The sequence below is a fragment of the Artibeus jamaicensis genome, unplaced genomic scaffold, assembly GCF_021234435.1.
Source record: "Artibeus jamaicensis isolate MK-2021 breed Jamaican fruit bat unplaced genomic scaffold, CSHL_Jam_final contig_3126, whole genome shotgun sequence".
Classification (NCBI taxonomy): Eukaryota; Metazoa; Chordata; class Mammalia; order Chiroptera; family Phyllostomidae; genus Artibeus; species Artibeus jamaicensis.
In genome coordinates, this window is record NW_026521723.1 from 9,172,749 (window position 1) to 9,190,950 (window position 18,202).

An 18,202-nucleotide genomic window follows, 5' to 3' on the forward strand; every position below is an offset into this window, starting at 1 on the left:
ATGAGGCAGTGTGGGACTGAGGTGGGAGGAGAAGGAGCAGGGTCATACTGAGTCTGGCAAGCCGTGGTGAAATGTTGGGTTCCTCTCAAGTGTGTGTAGGAAATTTTGCACATTTACAGATATGCAAAGAGAAACCTGGACATTTGCAGAGCTGACATTTGAGGTTCACACCTCTCATGAGGAACTGTCAGGGTCTCTGATGATGTTGTGTTGTGCAATTTTCTGTCACGGAAGCATACAGTTGAGTTATGGGTGCTCTGAACCTGTTGTATGGGGGTGACTCACTTTGCTGGGAAGTGGTCCTGGCAACTTAGCACCCACATTTCAGCCTCGTTCCTTTATCCCTGGTCATGTACATAGCAATATCTGTGACATGATTAATCCATATGGGGAAAGAAATGGCCCAGGGTAAAGCCAAACCTTCGAGAGTTCATGTTTATGGCATAAACAACTCTGTAGCTTTAAGTTTGTCATTTCTCTTCACTGGGCACCAGATTCCTCATTTATAAAATAAAGGGGTTGATTCTTCTGAAGTTCTGTAGTTCCATAACTATAGTTAGAGTGTGAAACTGATACACATATTTCTAATTCTGAAGAGATTCTAACATTCTCAAAGGCAAAAAGGCATGATTTTGTTGTAGGGTAGAAAAACTTTGAGGATGATCTGCTTGCTTGAGAGGACTCTCCTCCACTGATGTTTCTCTCCCTCTCCCCTTCCCCCCTAAAAATAAGTAAATAAAATCTTTTTAAAAAAAAAGAGGACTCTCCACACAGTGTTTTTCTTTGCTCATTTGTCTGCGTCATCATCCAGTTCTCCTAGAAATGTGGCCTTCCCAGCCGGGTGCGGGGAATGAGAGCAGCTTCCCCACTGGCCCAGGCATTGCGAGCACGGAGGAGGGAAGAGAGGCTATAAAAGGAAAGAGAATTGTTTGGGGGTGTAAATAGGAGACCTACACTGACTTTTCTGAGCAAAACCAATGGGGAAAATCCATAGTAAGTGGCTAAAGAACTGTGAAAATTGATGCTGAGTTATATAACATCAGTATGTGTTTCACTCAATAACTTCGATAAAAAATAGTGTGCCTCGTTTTACTCAGAGAGTTGGTCAGAGTTCCTCCAGGAAATCAAATTGAAGAGCAAGCCAGTGAACAAAACACACAAACAGAAGCTTCTTGAATATATATAAAATATATGGAAATTATTAGTGTTTCCCCCATGATGTATAGGTGCAAGTTAATAAAAGAAATGTCATGGGAATTGTATTTTTTATAATTGGATCTTCTTGGTCCAGATATTAGAGGCGGTTTGCATTTTCATTTGAAGAATGGTTGGTTTTAGCTGTTGATCATGTCAAGCTAAGTAACTTAATAGTGTAATATAAGTGTCAATGTAACAAGTAGCATAGAATTTTTTAAATTACTGTATGATTTCATTTATGTAAAACATCTAAAACAGGTAAGCCCATCGACACAAAACATAGGTTGGTGGTTGCCAGGGGCCGGAGGGGGTGAGGATGGACAGGGACTGGGGCTTTTTGGGGAGGTGGTGAAAATGTCTTGGAAGTAGATGCAGGTAGTGGATGTACAACACCATGAGTGCAAGTTCTGTAACCTTGGGCGAGACACTCTTTCAGAGCTCTTTCTTCATCTGTGAAAATAAGAGCTGTTTCTTTACTAGCTGACTGGTGCAGTTCCTTCTAGCTCTACAGACAGAAAATAGATATCCTTCGTGGGAGAGTGTGCTCATGCCTGTTTTTAACTCTTCCACAACAGAGGCAAAACTTTCAACAGCTAGACTTCTTTTGGGGAGGAGAGAAGGATGGTTTTATTCACAACTATCCCCTATATTCTAATGGTCCTCTGTGGGGTCTGTGTTCCAGGTCTTTGTGAGAACCTCAGTCACCAAACAAAATAAAACAATGCCATTACAAGGTTTGCACTGAGCCAGTAATGTGAAACAACAATCTTAAAAAGATATTCAGTAACAAGGACTTTCTCTCTTATTTGTTTCCCTTCCCCATCACAATTCTTCCTCCCCCAGGAATTCGGGTTAGTTCTCAGTTACCAAGGAAATGCTATTAATCACAATATATTTCCTGATACCATTACTTAATTGAGGTTGCATTGAGCTACACCATCACCAACAGTAACAAATACCAACATACGGGTTCTGTCTCTCTCTCTCTCTCTCTCCTTTTTTCCTTCTCTCTTTCCCTCCTTCCTTCTTTCCCTCCCTCCCACCTTCCTTCTTGTTCTCACGCTCAGAACTACATTTAAAAGGAAATTATTGAAAAAAATTCAGGATAGAGGGTGGGGGTTTTACTAGCAAAAGGTCGATCCAGTCCTTGGTTGATTTTTACCTAGCCTATTGTTTTTACCAAGTACAGAAACACAATATTTCTATGAGAATTCTACAGTTGTAAAAATACAACATACTTAAGAATATTTTTGTAGCTGCCTACAAAAGGATCTCAGTATATAATTTAGCTTTATGCTATCTTTCTAAAACTGGTTTCAATACTGCTCAGTAATTCATTGAATGTGAGGAGACATTTTAAATAAATTTTCAAATCTTGAAACCAGATAGATTGTAGAACTCAAAATATTTCTCCTAATTTTGACTATGTCAACTCTAGAAATATTGGTGATTTCTAAAATGTATTTCTGCAAAATACATTTTAGTATTGAGTTATTGAGTTATTGATGGCAAAATTAGCTTCCCAGCATTTTGGCAAAAATCAAGTTCTCTCCACCCCCATATTTCAACTTACCACTAACAAGATATATTTAAAGATTACTAACTATAATTATTCCATTAAACTTTGTAATTGTATTTCTCAAAGTAAAACATTAGGTGGAAGTTTTATAATTATTTTACTTAAAATCATTTTCTGTATATCTATACAATATCTTTTATACCATCATTTAAAAAGGAAGAAGTTCATCTTTGTTGTGTGAAGATTTGTCTACAATCTTTGTGAAATGAAAAAAGCACAAGTTAGAGTGCACATGGGAAAAACAGCACGTACCAATTTTCTTCATGTATATGTATTTCTGTAAAACTGTAGAAAGATATAAGACAAAAATAGGTACTGGTTGTCTTTGGATGGTTAGGACGCCAGCTGATTTTTATTTTCTTTCTTAATCTTTTAAAATGGCTTCTGGCAATGAGATATTGATGTTGTCTTTGGAAAAATGTATTAAATCAGAATCAGTCTTTGATAGACTCAAGCATGGTGGAAATGATGGTGATGAAACAGATTGCTATGAAAGTCTCACAGAATTCTTTCTCTTTCATTAGACAGTAATTCCTAAAACTCGTTCAATTTGAGTGAAAACCTAAAGGAGGAGTGTGGCTCTCCTGAAGGCAGAGCCTCTATGCTGCACCCTAACCGGGGCTTCCTCACTTCCCATCCAAAGTCCACTGACAATTGCTCCTTGGGTGGGGTGGCTCTTCCAGCAGAAATCCAGCTCTACTTCAGTTTTTCTTTTATTCCTAATTTGGATGCATAAAAACTTGACAGAAGACTTTGATTCCATGCCCAATCGGACAACAGGCCTCACCTCCCCTTTCTTGAACGTTCTCGCCTCTCGTCCATCACTCTTCACTGTAATCACTGCCAGTAGTCAAACTCTTGTCCTCTGGGGCCCAGAGAAATGTAAAATTCCCAGCAGAGGCTCTGCCTCCCTTTTCTCTCTTCTTTTATTCAATCTGCACATGTCAATTCAATTCATTCTTCTTTCTCAAATGTTACATTTAAACATATTTCTCTTTTGTTGGAAATTCTATAATTATGTCTAATATAAGAAAAGGGTCTATCAGCTAAAATTTAAAGCTCTCCATATTCTAAGCTCACTGGTTGGACAATTTTGTCTGCCCCAAGCCCCCAGGGGAGTCTTCGTTCAATGATAGCAGACAAATCACTGAATTAACCTCTGACTTCAATACTACCAAGTGTCGGTTCTGACTGTTTTCTCTGCCTCAGGTGACTTGCCTCATGGATTTCACCAGACTCACGTTTATAAAATAAAGGCAGATTTGGGCTCCACACTTCAGATGTTCTTGCCCCACTTGGTCCCCGGAGATCTGCCCTTTCCCAAGGCCTGGCCTGCCTACCTCTCGTTTCTGTGCATTATGAAACTCAGCTATGTTGGTGCATGAGAATGCTTTCTCTCCAGCAAAATGATAAGTGTCTGAAGGGCAAGAGGTATGTATTAGCATTTGTATTTTCAAATCACCTAGATCTGTTGTTCTTCATAATCTTTTAAGAGTTGACAATAATTTTTGATTTGCAAACATATTAAATGCCATGGATTCTAAACATTATAGAAGAGAAACTTAACACTCCACATTGTTTTATAAATAAAGAATAGAATAAAAGACCGGTCAGTAATGTTTGAGATAACTACAATGAAAACCACTAAAGTGAGTTTACCATTTTGCTCAACTTCCTATTTCTGAAAATGTCTTTTTCTCATTGAGGCTAAGTGTTTCAATGGGCCATATAACAAGTTTGTCCAAAACACAGAATTATGGCTTGCCAGTAGCAGAAATAACGTGTGCTCCTGCTTCTCTTTGTAAATAATTGAATTTGCCTCTGAAGTTCAAGAGGTTAGGGATTTCTTTGTGTGTGTGAAACTGACTGCTTCTGTTTTCTCTTTACATGCAGTCAGCCTATACTCTAAGACAGAAGAAATGCTCTGCAATTGGGATTTGGGGAGCAGGGAGGATAATAGAAGAGATTGACATGACTTCCATAGAAGAGTTATTTTTAAGCTTAGAGAATGCCTATCCCCATGCTGAAAGGGCCTTTAGAAAATACTGTTGGGATTGAAAGGCAGTGGAAGCCAAAATTTCCATCATCAGGGAGAGCTGTGCTGGTTAGTCTGCAGGGCGTTGCTGCCACCTGCTGCACACAAACAGCCATGGAGAGTCTGTCACCTGGGTTTCGCAGCTGCGGGGCACAGGTGCATTCAATTAAGATTCTGTGGGCATCTGGATTTTTTCCTCTCTGAGAGCCCAGGTGGGTCCCAAAGGAAAACTAGTCAAACCTGATAGTTCCAGGATGCAGAGGTTTCTAAGTATCCAAACCATGAACCAGGCCCTGAAAATACCCAAAGAGGGACAGTTTGCCCAGAGGCTATTGAACAAGTGCTTTGGGTAGTTCAACCCATAAGAGGTAAGGATTCCATTAAAAGGGAGTCAGTAACTCTGCGGGGGGGGGGGGTGATGATTTTCTTTTTTTCTAAATTTAGGGTGTCTTATTTTATTTTTAATTTTTTTGAATAAAAAATAGGAGATGTGTTAGTATGTCAAGAGCAGGAGGGTGTTGTTTTTAGAGAATTCAATAAATTTAGATTTTTATTGTTTTCCATCTAGGTAATTTCCTCTTAATATCACAAGTAGAGTGAGCTAAGTTTCTTCCCCAGGCTTGTAATGTCTTCCAAATTTAACAGGGATGCCAAACTACCGATCAGGACCTTCCCCCTGTATCTCTTGGACTGTTTTTGGCTCCATAGTCCATCACTGTACTTTACAGGAATTTTTAGGAGAAATGAAGAAGGGAGATAAAGCCATCAAGAGCAATGATTTCCCCTTCTCCTTTCAATCAAAGACTGAACTCCACACCCTCTCTGAAATAGCCTCCTCATTACCAGTAACCTGAGCCTCGGTGGGGAGGTTGTGGGGAGGGGCGCCAGAGCAAATGTTGGGAGAGCCCTAAATTAGGAAATAGGTAACTGCATCTTCTGGCCTTTACAGGAAACATCATTAGCTGAGAAGTAATAAGTATGCCAGTTGTCATGGCAAGTATTTGCAGTGATAGTGTACAGGGCAGCCTGGACATCCAGGAAGGCAGAAGCCGGTTTGGCCATATGCTAATCTCTTTTCTCCCAGCTAAATTCTAATCTCCTCAGTGACGAGGATGATGCCTTATGCCTCAGGGTAATCTGTATTCCTCCCTACCAACCGGACAGGTCAGTATATACTTAACGACATGATATGATGTCATGATACATGATAACGTGAATATGATGACAATCTGGTAAAAATTATCTCTAAAAAATTATCACCTCAGGAATGAAGCTCAGCCTGCTTCTTTGTCTTCAGGCTTGCTGAGTGCTGCCAAAGGTGGCAGTGTAACAGTGAGACTGAGGTCACAGAATGTGTCCCCAAGTGCACATATATTTACTTATGGTTATTCTTTGTTCATTGAAATTGCACCGAGTCTTAAGACTAATGCTTGTTTTCGTGATGTTGGAAAACCATACAGTCGCATCTGTCAGGGGTACAGTCATCATGTCCCAGGAGTCACTTTCCCAGGTCTGCAGTCTCGGTTCTCTGCAAACGGAAGTGACTGGGCAGGTTTAACAGGCTTGGTGGCCAGTGGAGAAAACAGATTCTCTGCCTTGGGATTCCGAATGATGCAGCCTTTCTCTGTACGGTTTTGGGCTGAGGCACAAGCTTTTCTGTCATCAGCATAATAGGCCTCCAGCCGGCAGGGTGAGAGACTTCCCTGCCTAACTTCTAGTCAATCCCAGACACTGGGTAGAAAAGGAGCCTTCGTCTCTCCACTGCCCAGAAAATGAGGGTCTCTCTGCAAAAAGAGGAGACAATAAAATTTGGTTTGAGAGCTGATGCTCCCCTCAGTTATTTTTCAGATTTTATTAAAATTCAATGTGCAATTTTTTTGTTCTCTCACTCCAGAGTAATTCTGTAAAGAAAACATATATTTTTTAAATTGAACAGAAAAACTATTAACAAAGACACATAGCTCAAAATTGCTAAATGACTTTGTGCTCTTGAAAAGAAGTATGTGAAAAGTACATTATGAACTCCTCTGCGTGACTGCCTTTGGATTTTAGAAGCGGCTTGAGTGACACAGAGATCCTGATGGGAAAACTCATCAGATGCTGAAAAGTCTTTTAACAAAGGTGAAACACAAGGCTTCAGAGAACAATTTCAACATTGTTCCGTTGAAGGTTATACTGAGCTCTGAACCACATTACTTTCCTGTCTACGTTTCATTTCCTGGAGTCTTGCCAAGTGATAAACAGACCTCGGCGTGTGGTGGATTTGGGGTTTTTCAGCACAAATAGGGTGGCTGGAGTTTGCTTAAAGGCATTAATTGACTTCTGTGATCACGATGAAAATGCTGGTGTAAGGCCTTCGGGAGACGATGGAGAAAAGATGGACATACTGTGCAGTCTATTCCATCATCCAGATACACTTTGTCAGGGGTAAGGCTTCCAGTTGTCCTTTCTTGTCAAATCAGCCACTTTAGGGGGCAAATGAGGCCTCCGTTTGTTTAAAATGCCTATGAGTGATGCTGAAATCCAGCACCAAAGGCAGATGGTTACTAAGGCTCTCAGTTATGTGTGTAAGTGGCAGCTACGGGAGAGCTGTTAAGAGTCTAGAAGTGACTACTAACAAACGCTAAAACCGGGAAGGGAATGGGTGGTTTGTGCCACTGCTCAGAGACATTTTTACCCATTTCCCTCCTGAGAGGATCTCTGGGGTAACTGGGAAATTTTCTGTCTTGGAAATGAAATGCTTTCCAAACGATAGTCAGAACAACTCTGGAATACTAAATACAAATAAATAAATAAATCACAAAGCCACTGATGCTCAGAGATCCTTGCTCAACTTTTTCTCTCTCTCAGCTCTCCTTCTTTTTCTTTTGTGTGTAACAAACATCTCTCCTCCAAATGCTGTCTTTGGGAGTTGAACATATGTTGAAGTTTAATGAGGCACATGTAGGTATAGACCTGGGAGGCACGCGGGGGTCCTCATGACGGTGGGAACCAGTATCTAAAGGGCCTATTTATAAATAGTGAGAAGAAGGATTAGTACTGTGTCCCACGGCATGAGGGTATTATAGTGGCCATGAGAGTATTAAGAATTAACTGTGCTTTTCAGATAGAGCCACTAAGATTTTAAGGAGAATTTCTAAATCAAAGGGCACTTGGGAATATCATGCTGTAGACAGGATTAGAAACATATTATCCAGCAAAGGGGAGCTCACAAGGAGCTGCATTAAACTGTCCTAACCTCTGCCTACCCAGACTTTTGCATTCATAAAAGTGTAATAATTCCTGTTTATCGAGTACCTTTAAAAGGCTTGTTTCTTCTCAGTGCCTTGTCACCTTTTTATCTTTCCCTTTGTTAGTTTCTGCGGTACTTGTCACAATAATGTATCATTTCTGTAAAAGTATTCCATGCTCATTCTAAAACTGAGGTCTGTACTATTGAGGGCATGTCAAAGACTCAATACTTAACATGGTTTAAATGCCTGTACCATTTGGTTGGAGCACTGACGGGAGTGAGTCTTCCCTATTTCAAAGCATTGATTATAGATGATGCTAACCAATGATTTATCTTTAGCTGAGGTATTCTCTCCTCCCTTATGAATACTAACTACATGGGAATCAAGGCCCTCGCAAGTTTATATATACTGAATATCAAGTTTCCTACCTGTATCAACCAATTTGGCAGATGTTTGGAGGTTATGAGTTTATAGACAGAGCACAGATTCTAGTCAGTCATATTCACATCCTTTTACTGAGATGCGACTCTGAAAAAAATCATTTAATCTGTGCCTCAGATTCCTCCTTGAAAAAGACCATTAACAACTTCACTATTTGGTATCAGAGAAAGATTAAATGAGACAGTATATGTAAAATCCTCTTGTAAACATGTATTTTAAAAAATTTCTATACCTAATAGCTTGTAGTTTTTTTGAAGTTTTAAAAAATACCACTTGAGTGTTAATACACAAGTGTGGATCTATAACCAAAAAAAGCCAATTGTATTAAATGTAAGAATAGTTGCCATAACAAATTTGATGGTGAGTTTCAATTTCAAAGTCTTCATTTTTTTTCACTGGTAGTCAGAGATCTTAAGTTATAGACCAACTGACAAAGAAGTAAATATGCAGAAGTCAGTCTGTTTCTCTAGTCCTTAAGTAAATGCCTCCTCATATGTATTGAAAATCATGCTTCTCTCTTGGGGTCACACATAAGCTCTCCCCAACCCCTAAGGCAGCCAGGGACAGAAGTCCCCTGCTGCTCACTCACTTCATCCAAGTCATCAAAGTTTATGATTAAGAGTCACTCTATGTGAAGCATGCAAACTAATGTTCTTCCTTTTCAGGAGTATGGGAAGGAAAAGTCAATGCAGGAGAAGACGTTTATGCTTTACCTGGCTCTGATGTCAACCTGACCTGCCAAACACAGAAGAAAAGCTTGATACAAACGCAGTGGTCCAGGGAGGTGGACCTCATTGCTCTTTATCATCCCCAACATGGCTTCCACTGTCTCAGCGGGATTCCCTGCCAGTCACTGGTGACTTTCCAAGAAATTCCTGGGAATGTGATACAATGGACTCTGCACTTAAGGAACATGTCCACCTCACTCAGTGGGAAGTATGAGTGCAGCTTTACTCTGTACCCAGAGGGCATTCAGACTAAAACCTACAACCTTCTCATTCAGAAAAGTGGTAAGCATAACAAATATGTGCCATGTGCCAACCATGTGCTAGGTGTGTACCCAAGGTAGAACAAAAAAAGGTATTGCTTGTACGGGATACAGAAACCGATCACCTAATTCCACCAATAAATGTAAAATTGCAACAGTGATAAGTGATAAGAAGTGCAATGGTCTTGTGAGAGAGCATATAGTAGAGGTCAGAGGAATTGTCTCTGAGAAAGCGACATCTGAGCTGAGGTCTGAGGAAAGAGTCAGCAGTAACTCCATTTCAGAGATGGGAGGTTAGTGAGGGACCCAGGGAGAGGCCAGAGCTTGTGTGAAGGAAGGGCTTCGTAGTGTTTGAGAAAACGGGAAAATGTCGGTGGGACCATGGTGCAGAGATTGAGGGATGAAGTGTGAGATATGGCAAGGGCCAGATCATGCAAGACCTTCTCAGCCACACCTCAGGTTTTTATTTTTATTTAAGTGCCATTGGAAGACATTGAAATCTTTTTAACAGAATGATGGGATGACATTTAGAGCTTCATTGTATTTGTGTTATAAAAATATACCTGGATTTAGTATGAGAATGAAGTCAAGGTGGGAAAAGAGGAAAAAATAGAGACAAATTAAAGACAGTTCCGGTAGCCCAGAGGAGATAGTATTGTTTGGGTAGATGTGGAAAGAAAAAGATAAATGGTATGTGTTGGGCATAAAAGAGATATGACTTGGTAATATAGGACAATGGCAGTGTGAGTGAAGGAGAGAGAAAATTGAAGTTGATGGCATGCACACTGGAATGATGGTACTATTTGCTGAGACAGGAGGCAGAGGAGATAGAGCAAGTTCATGAGAGAATTCATGAAAATGGCTTTGGAGATATTTAGTACGGAGTATCTAAGGGTGCCAAAGAAGCTAGTGGACATGTAGCATTCATACAAACATGCTTTAGACACCCACATTTGCAGGCATGAATCCTAGGGGTAAGTTCTAGCTCCTTTTTGGCTAGAAGTAAATTTCTCCTGGGGTCTGTTATGTCAGTTCCCTGGGCCCATCTGAAAAATGACCATAATAACTCCCACCCTACAGTACTTGGTCCTAAAATAAATTACTTCCATTTCTACTAGTGAAAAAAGAATAAAAACATTAGCCAAAAAAAATGGAAAATGCACTGGAAATGGAATGTTTTTAACTCAAGGCAAAGTGGCCTGGTAATATAAGAAAAACAACAAATAACTCATGAAAATTATGCTAAGGGGGTCAGAAGGCTGCCCAGTGCAAGCAGGTGTGGATTTATTCCCTCCTCTCCATTTCTTATCAAGAGATAAGACCATGGCCCTGACTGGGTGGCTCAATTGGTTAGAATGTCGTCCCTTTCACCACAAAGGTTGCTGGTTCAGTTCCTGGTTAGAGCACATACATAGGTTGCATGTTTGATCCCTGGTCGGGCACAGGTAGAAGGCAACTAACGGATATTTCTCTCATATTCTCTCTCTTTCCCTCTCTTCCTCTCTGAAAGCAATAAACATATGCCCAGGGGAGGATTATAAATAAATAAATAAACAAACAAATAAATAAGACCATAGTAATGAAATAGTCCACCTGTAAACCAGAACCTCCTCCACCACCACCTTACAATGCTCTAGGCCTATTATTGTTTGTTTTCCAGAAAACAAACTTGAGTTCAGTTGGGGATGAAGTTGGTGGAGGAGGCAGGGGATGCTTGAGTAACAGAAAGAAGGAGAGCTGTGTAGAGCATCATTTAGCTGCACAATGTCAGAGTCAGGTAGCTCAGTCTTTATTGTTGGCTCTGTCATTTCCATATACATCATCTTTGCCAAGTTATTTCAAGTCTCTAAACTTTCGTTTCCCTGTGTAACAAACATAATACATAGTTATAGTGCCTTCTTCATAGATACCCATCATTTTGATGATTCAATGAGATAATCTATGTAAAGCACTTAGCACAGTTCCTAACAAAGGAGAAGAATGTGGTAAATGGTAGTTCTCGTTAGGTGTGGTTATACAGTACTGAGTGAACTATTTTTCAGTTCTTATTAAAAATGAGTCCTCCTCCCTCTCTTTTTTATACTTGCCTAATTTGGAACCCAACAGGACATTTGTTTTACATTAGCACACGTACACATTGACCTTGGCTTAGACACAGATTGTGTACCTTCTTCCCAGACCTGTGAACTATACTGTTACATATCTGAGGACCTGATGTTTACTTCACTGAGACTGGCAACTTGAGTTGATGTGCTCTATAGGAAATAGGACACATATTCTATATGAAGTTGGCTGTCTTCATCATGAGACAGAAATGAAGCAGAGATAGTATGTTATCCAAAAAGAAGAGTTTCTTAAAACAAAGGACAACTCAAGGACCCAGTTGTAGCTACTAAAATCTGCAAATCAATGGAGAGACAGAGCCAGGTCTGCATGCTGTGCAGTTGCACAATTCCCAGTCTTCTTTTTTTTTTTTTTAATTTATCTTTAGAGGGGAAGGGAGGGAGAGAGGGAGAGAAATATCAGTGTATGGTTGCCTCTCATAAGTCCCCTGCTGGGAACTGGCCTGCAACCCAGACATGTACCCTGACGGGGAATCTAACTGCTATCCTCTGGTTTGCTGGCCCACGCTCAATCCACTGAGCTATACCAGCCAGGCTTCTGATTATCATGTCGCTGCTGGTCAGCTGGATCAGATGAAAAGCAATGGCCTCAGTGTGGAGGAAACGGTTCTGGTATTGTGTATTTGGGTACAAGGGGTGCAGAAAAGAAAAGAACAAAACAGAAAGGAGAGAAAATCCTTCACCATGGATTGACCAAAACTGTAAGCCTGCCACAGAGCTAAGAAGAGACAGACACTTCACTCAGAGGAGGTGAGGTGAAGGGCTTTCAAAAGCCCCGTCAAGTCCCCGTGCAATGATGATACATCTTTACCCCTTTATCCTTTTGATCTTCTCTCACTTCTCTTACCGGTGCAATTTCCCTCTTACATCCCTGTGAGATCTTCACATTTGCAAGTTAGTTGGGTAAGCAAAGCACACACAACGCACAAACCTTTATGATGTACAAAAACAAATGCAAATTGAAGTAGCATATAGGAACCTAAATCAGAAATTGCTGAGAGACAAGAGGCAGCTGAGACCTCTTCCTGTTTCCTTTCTGTGGCCATCTGAGCTATTCTCTCCCCTTGTCTACTCACACAGCAGGGTGTGTCTGGCTCCTGCGTCCTGTGCCCTGAGGGCCCAGCTGAGAAGGTTTTTTGCTTTTCACAGTATTTTGTTCCTGTGTGTGAGTTAGTGCTCTGAAACTAGAGGTGAGGGTAAAAATATAATAAACAGTTTGGCGTTTGCTTCTTACCCATTTTTACTTGACAGGGTTTCCTCTTATGTTAGGAGCTTTCAAGTTATTGCAAGAAAGTTCTCTAGGTTAAGCCTTGGGTTATTGTCAACTAGATTTCCTTAGTTTGAGTGCTACTGCATCCCACAGTACTTCAGATTATAAGATTTCCATGCACTTTAAAATGTGTAGCTATTAGGACTCAGTATAAGATTACAATGGGGCTTTAACTTCCTAGATTATAATGAAAGCCTGCAGGCACTCCCACATTTAGTCATCATGCTATTCATTGGGTCCCCAAACTTATTTATCTCATAACTGAAAGTTTGGATTTTTCAATCACCTTTACTCATTTTCCCAATCCCCCAGTCCCTGCCTCTGGCAAACACCAATTTGTTCTCTGTATCTATGTTCAGTTTTATTTTATTTTTTAGAACCCACATTTGAATGAGATCAAGCAGGATTTCTTTCTCTCTGTGTGCCTTATTTATTTCTCTTAGCATAATACCATCAAGTTCCATCCATAATGTCTCTAATAGCAAAATTTCTGTTTTATGGCTAAATAATATTCAATTGCATATTAGAACTTTTTTTACTATTTATCCATCATTGTTTCAATATCTTGGCAGTTAGAAATAATGCTAAATTTAATATGTGGATGCAGATTTTTTAAATTTATTTATTTATCTTTAGAGGGGATGGAGAGAGAGAGAGAGAAACATCAATGTATGGTTGCCTTTCGTGCATCCTCTGCTGGGAACTGGCCTGCAGGGAACCAGCCTGCAGCCTAGGCATGTGCCCTGAATGGGAATCAAACCACAATTCTCTGGTTCGCAGGCCCGCGCTCAATCCACTGGGCTACACCAGCCAGGTACAATGCAGATATTTTTGAGATAATAATTTCATATCATTTACAACTATATCCAGAAATGGAATTGCTTAATCACATGGTAGTTTTATTTTTAATTTTTGAGAAATCTCCATGCTGTTTTCTATAGTGGTTGTACCAATTTACATTCTCTTTTTCAAAATTTTTTATTGTACTTTTTCCATTACCCTTTAATCCCCTTATACATGCTTCCTACAGTCACCACACCGTTGTCAAAGTCCATGCATCCTTTTTCCCTTTTGCTCAATCCCTCCACCCCTATTTTTCTTGTTAATTCAGCTTAGATGAGTGAAATCCTATGGTACTTGACTTTCTCTGACTGACTTATTTCACTTAGCATAATGTTCTCCAGGTCCATCCATACTGTTGCAAAGGGTAAAATTTTCTTCTTTTTTATAGATGAGTGGTATTCCATTGTATAAACATCCCATAGTTGTTTTATCCATTCATTTACTGATGGACACTTGGGGCTGCTTCCATATCTTGGTGGCTGTGAAAACTGCTACAATGAACATAGGGGTGCTTATGTTTTTTTGAATTAGTGTTTTGGGTCCCTTCAGGTATATTCCTAGAAGTGGGATTGCTAAATCAAAAGGCAGATCCATTTTTAATTTTCGTAGTAGCTGCACCAATTTGTGTTTCCACCAATAGTGCAAAACAGTTCCCCTTTCTCCCCATCCTTACCAGCAATTGTTGTTTGTTGATTTATTGAGGATAGCCACACTGACAGGTATGAGACAATATCTTATTTTGATTTTAATTTGCATTTCTCTGATGTTAGTGATGTTGAGCATCTTTTCATATGTCTATTGGCCATCTGTATATCCTTCTTGGAGAAGTGTCTATTCAGGTCCTTTGCCCATTTTTTACTGGGTTGTTTGTTTTTTGGTGTTGGGTTTTGTAAGTTCCTTATAAACTTTGGATATTAAGCACTTAACAGATAAACATACATTCTTCCAAAACTAATCAAGAAGAATCAGAGAATCTGAATAGACAGATTACACCTAGTGAAATTGAAGTAGTAATCCAAAAACTTCCAACAATTAAAAGCCCTGGACCAGATGGGTTCAAATGTGAATTTTACCAAACATTGTGAAAACTAATACCTCTTCTTTTCAAACTATTTTTAAAAATTCAAGAGGAAGGAAGTCTCCCAAATTTATTTTATGGGGCCAGCATAATTCTAATTTCAAAACCAGATAAAGACACTACAAAGAAAAAAATTATAGGCCAATATCCCTAATGAATATAGACTCTAAAATCCTCCACAAAATATTAGCAAACCAAATACATCAATACATCAAAATGATCATACACCATGAACAGGTGAGATTTATTCCAGGAATGTGAGGTTAGTACAACACTAGCAAATGAATAAATGTGATTCACCACGTAAACAAAATGAAAAATTAAAACCATATAATCATACCAATAGATGAAGAAAAAACATTTGATAAATTCAGCACCCATTTACAATAAAAACTTTCAGCAAAGTGAGAATAGAGGGAACATACCTAAACATAATAAAGGCCACATGTGACAAACCCACTACCAGTATCATACTCAATGGGCAAAAATTACAACCATTTCCCTTAAGGTTGGGAACAAGACAGGGATATCCACTTTTACCTCTCTTATTCAACATAGTACTGAAAGTCCTAGACATAGCAATTAGACAAAAAGAGAAGATAAAAGACATCCAAATTGGAAAGGAAGAAGTAAAACTGTTTATTCAAAGATGACATGATACTGTACATAGAGAACCCTAAAGATTCCACCAAGAAACTACTAGAACTGATAAATAAATTCAGCAAAGTAGCAGAATACAAAATAAATCCAGAGATTAATGAAACTGATCCAAATATCAGTTGGTATTTTATATATCAATAATAAACTAACAGGAAAAGAAATTTTAAAAAATTGCATTTATAATTTCTTCAAAAAAGAATAAAATACCTAGGAATAAACCTAACCCAGGATGTAAAAGACCTATATTCAGAAAATTATAAGACACTGAAGAAATTGAAGAAGTTACAAATAAGTGGAAGCACATACCATGTTCATGGATAGGAAGTATTAATACTACCCAAAGCAATCTGTAGATTCAATGCAATTTCTATCCAGATCCCAATGATGTATATTACAGAATTAGAACAAATATTTAAAAATTTTATATAAAACCACAAAAAGCCCCACATAGCAATAGTGATCCTGAGAAAACAGAACGAAGTTGGAGGACAAATGCTACCTGATATCAAATTATACTATAAAGCCATAGTAATTAAAACAGCATGGTACTAGCATAAAAGCAGACATATAGAGCAGTGGAATAAAATGGAGAAATCAGAAATAAACCCACAACTTTGTAGTCAATTAATATTTGACAGAAGAAGCAAGTATATACAATTGGCTAAAGACAGTTTATTCAGTAAGTTGTGTTGGGAAAATTGGATAGATATATGAAGAAAAATGAAACTAGACCACCTTCTTACACCACACACAAGAATAAATTCAAAATGGATTAAGGACTTAAATGTTAAACCCAAAACCATAAAAATCAAAGAAGAAAATATAGGCAACAAAAATCTTAGACATAGCTTATAGCAGTATTTCATCTAATATATCTCCCCAAGCAAGGGAAACAAAAGTAAAACATAAACAAATGAGACTACATCAAACTGAAAAGGAAAGGATATCACCAAAGGAAACCATTAAGAAAATAAAAAAACAACTCACAGAATGGGGGAACATATTCGCCAATTGACATTCTCATTAACAGTGTATAAGGCTTACCTTTTTTCCCCATCATCACCAACACTTATCATCTCTTGTCCTTTTGATAGTAGCCATTCTGTCACTTGTGAGGTGATACTTCATTATGGTTTTAAGTTGCATTTCCCTGAAGGTTAGTGATGTGGAGCACCTTTTCATGTACCTGTTGGCCATCTCTTATGTATTCTTGGAAAAATATCAATTTAGTTCCTTTGCCCATTTTTATTTTTATTTTTTAAGATTTTAATTGTTATTCTATTACAGTTGTCCCAATTTTTCCCCTTTGCTCTCCTCTGCTCATCCCACCCCCACTCCCACAGTCAATTCTTACAATGTTGTCCATGCCGATGGATCATTCCTACATGCTCTTTAATTAGTCCCCTTTCATTTTTTCCACTATTCCACTCTCCCCATCCCCTCTGGTCCCTGTCAGTCTGTTCCATGTTTCCATGGCTGTGTTTCTATTTTGTTTGTTAGTTCATTTTGTTCATTAGATTCCTCTGATAGGTGAGATTATGTGGTATTTTTCTTTCATGGACTGGCTTATTTCACTTAGCATAATATTCTCTAGTTCCATCCATGCTGTCACAAAAGGCAGGAGTTCCTTCTTTATTTCTGCTGTGTAGTATTCCATTGTGTAATGTACCACAGCTTTTTCAAAATGGATAATAGACTTAAATATAAGTTGTGACATCATAAAAGTCCTAGAGGAAAACATAGGGAGTAAAATTTCAGATATCTCATGTAGCAATGTTTTTGTCAATATATCTTCTAGGGCAAGGGAAATAAATATATAAAAATGGGATTACATCAAATTAAAAAGGCTCTACATGGCTAAAGAAACCATCACTGAAATGATAAGGGAAACTTACTCCATTTTTCAATCAGGTTCTTTGTTTTTTTGTTTGAGTTCCATTGGTTCTTTATGTATTTTGGATATTAACCCCTAATGAAAAATATTATTTGCCAATATTTTCTCCCATTCAGTAGGTTACCTTTTCATTTGATAATTTTCTTTGATGTACAAAGGCTTTTTCATCTGAAGTAGTCCCACTTGATTTTTCCTTTTGTTGCCTTTGGTTTTGGTGTTAAATCAAAAAAAAAATATATATTTGCCCAGACAAATTTCAAGGAGTTTATCCCTTATATTTTCTTCTAGAAGTTTTATGGCTTTAGATTTTACATTTAATTTTTAATCCATCTTGAATTGAATTTTATGTATGGTAAAAATAGACATCCAGTTTTATTCTTTCCCATGTGGCTGTTCAGTTTTTCCAGCACTGTTTATTAAAGAGACTGTCCATTGCCCATTGAATACCCTTGGCTCCTTTGTAATAAATTAGTTGATTATATATGTGTCAGTTTACTTCTGGGCTCTCTATTCTATCCCATTGACCTATGTACTTGTTTTTATAGGATAGTTTGTTCTTGAACTTGAATACTGATTTTTATTAAATTTTTGTATTTAGTCTTTATCTAACAAATATTTTTAACAAAAAATATTTCAAAAAAGTAGAAGACTTGAAAAGAAAGCAGTTGAAGATTAAGGCTACAGGAAAAAATGTGAAAACTAATTGAAAGGTGGTTTTTTAATATTTTTATTGTTTTATTTTGCATGTCAAAAAGATAGTTGTGGCCAATGTGTAGAAATAGATTAGGGAAGAGCAGAAGAGATAGTGTAGGTGAGCTAGAAGGCAATGGCAGAAATGTAGGTGAGAGATGCCAGTAAAAC

General features: G+C 38.4%; 1 protein-coding gene across 3 annotated transcripts in view; it reads left to right on the top strand.

The window, feature by feature from the left end:
- Positions 1 to 7,052: 7,052 nt before the first annotated feature.
- Positions 7,053 to 18,202, top strand: part of CD96 (CD96 molecule) — a 93,260-nt gene continuing 82,110 nt past the window's right edge. For 2 of the 3 annotated variants that reach the window (XM_037144316.2, XM_037144317.2), the window contains exons 1-2: positions 7,053 to 7,238; positions 9,151 to 9,495. In XM_037144316.2, the coding sequence (XP_037000211.2) occupies positions 7,178 to 7,238; positions 9,151 to 9,495 (406 nt within the window). In that variant the 5' untranslated portion in view covers positions 7,053 to 7,177. The remainder of the gene's footprint in view (positions 7,239 to 9,150; positions 9,496 to 18,202) is intronic. The other variant, XM_037144315.2, reaches the window with a different exon arrangement.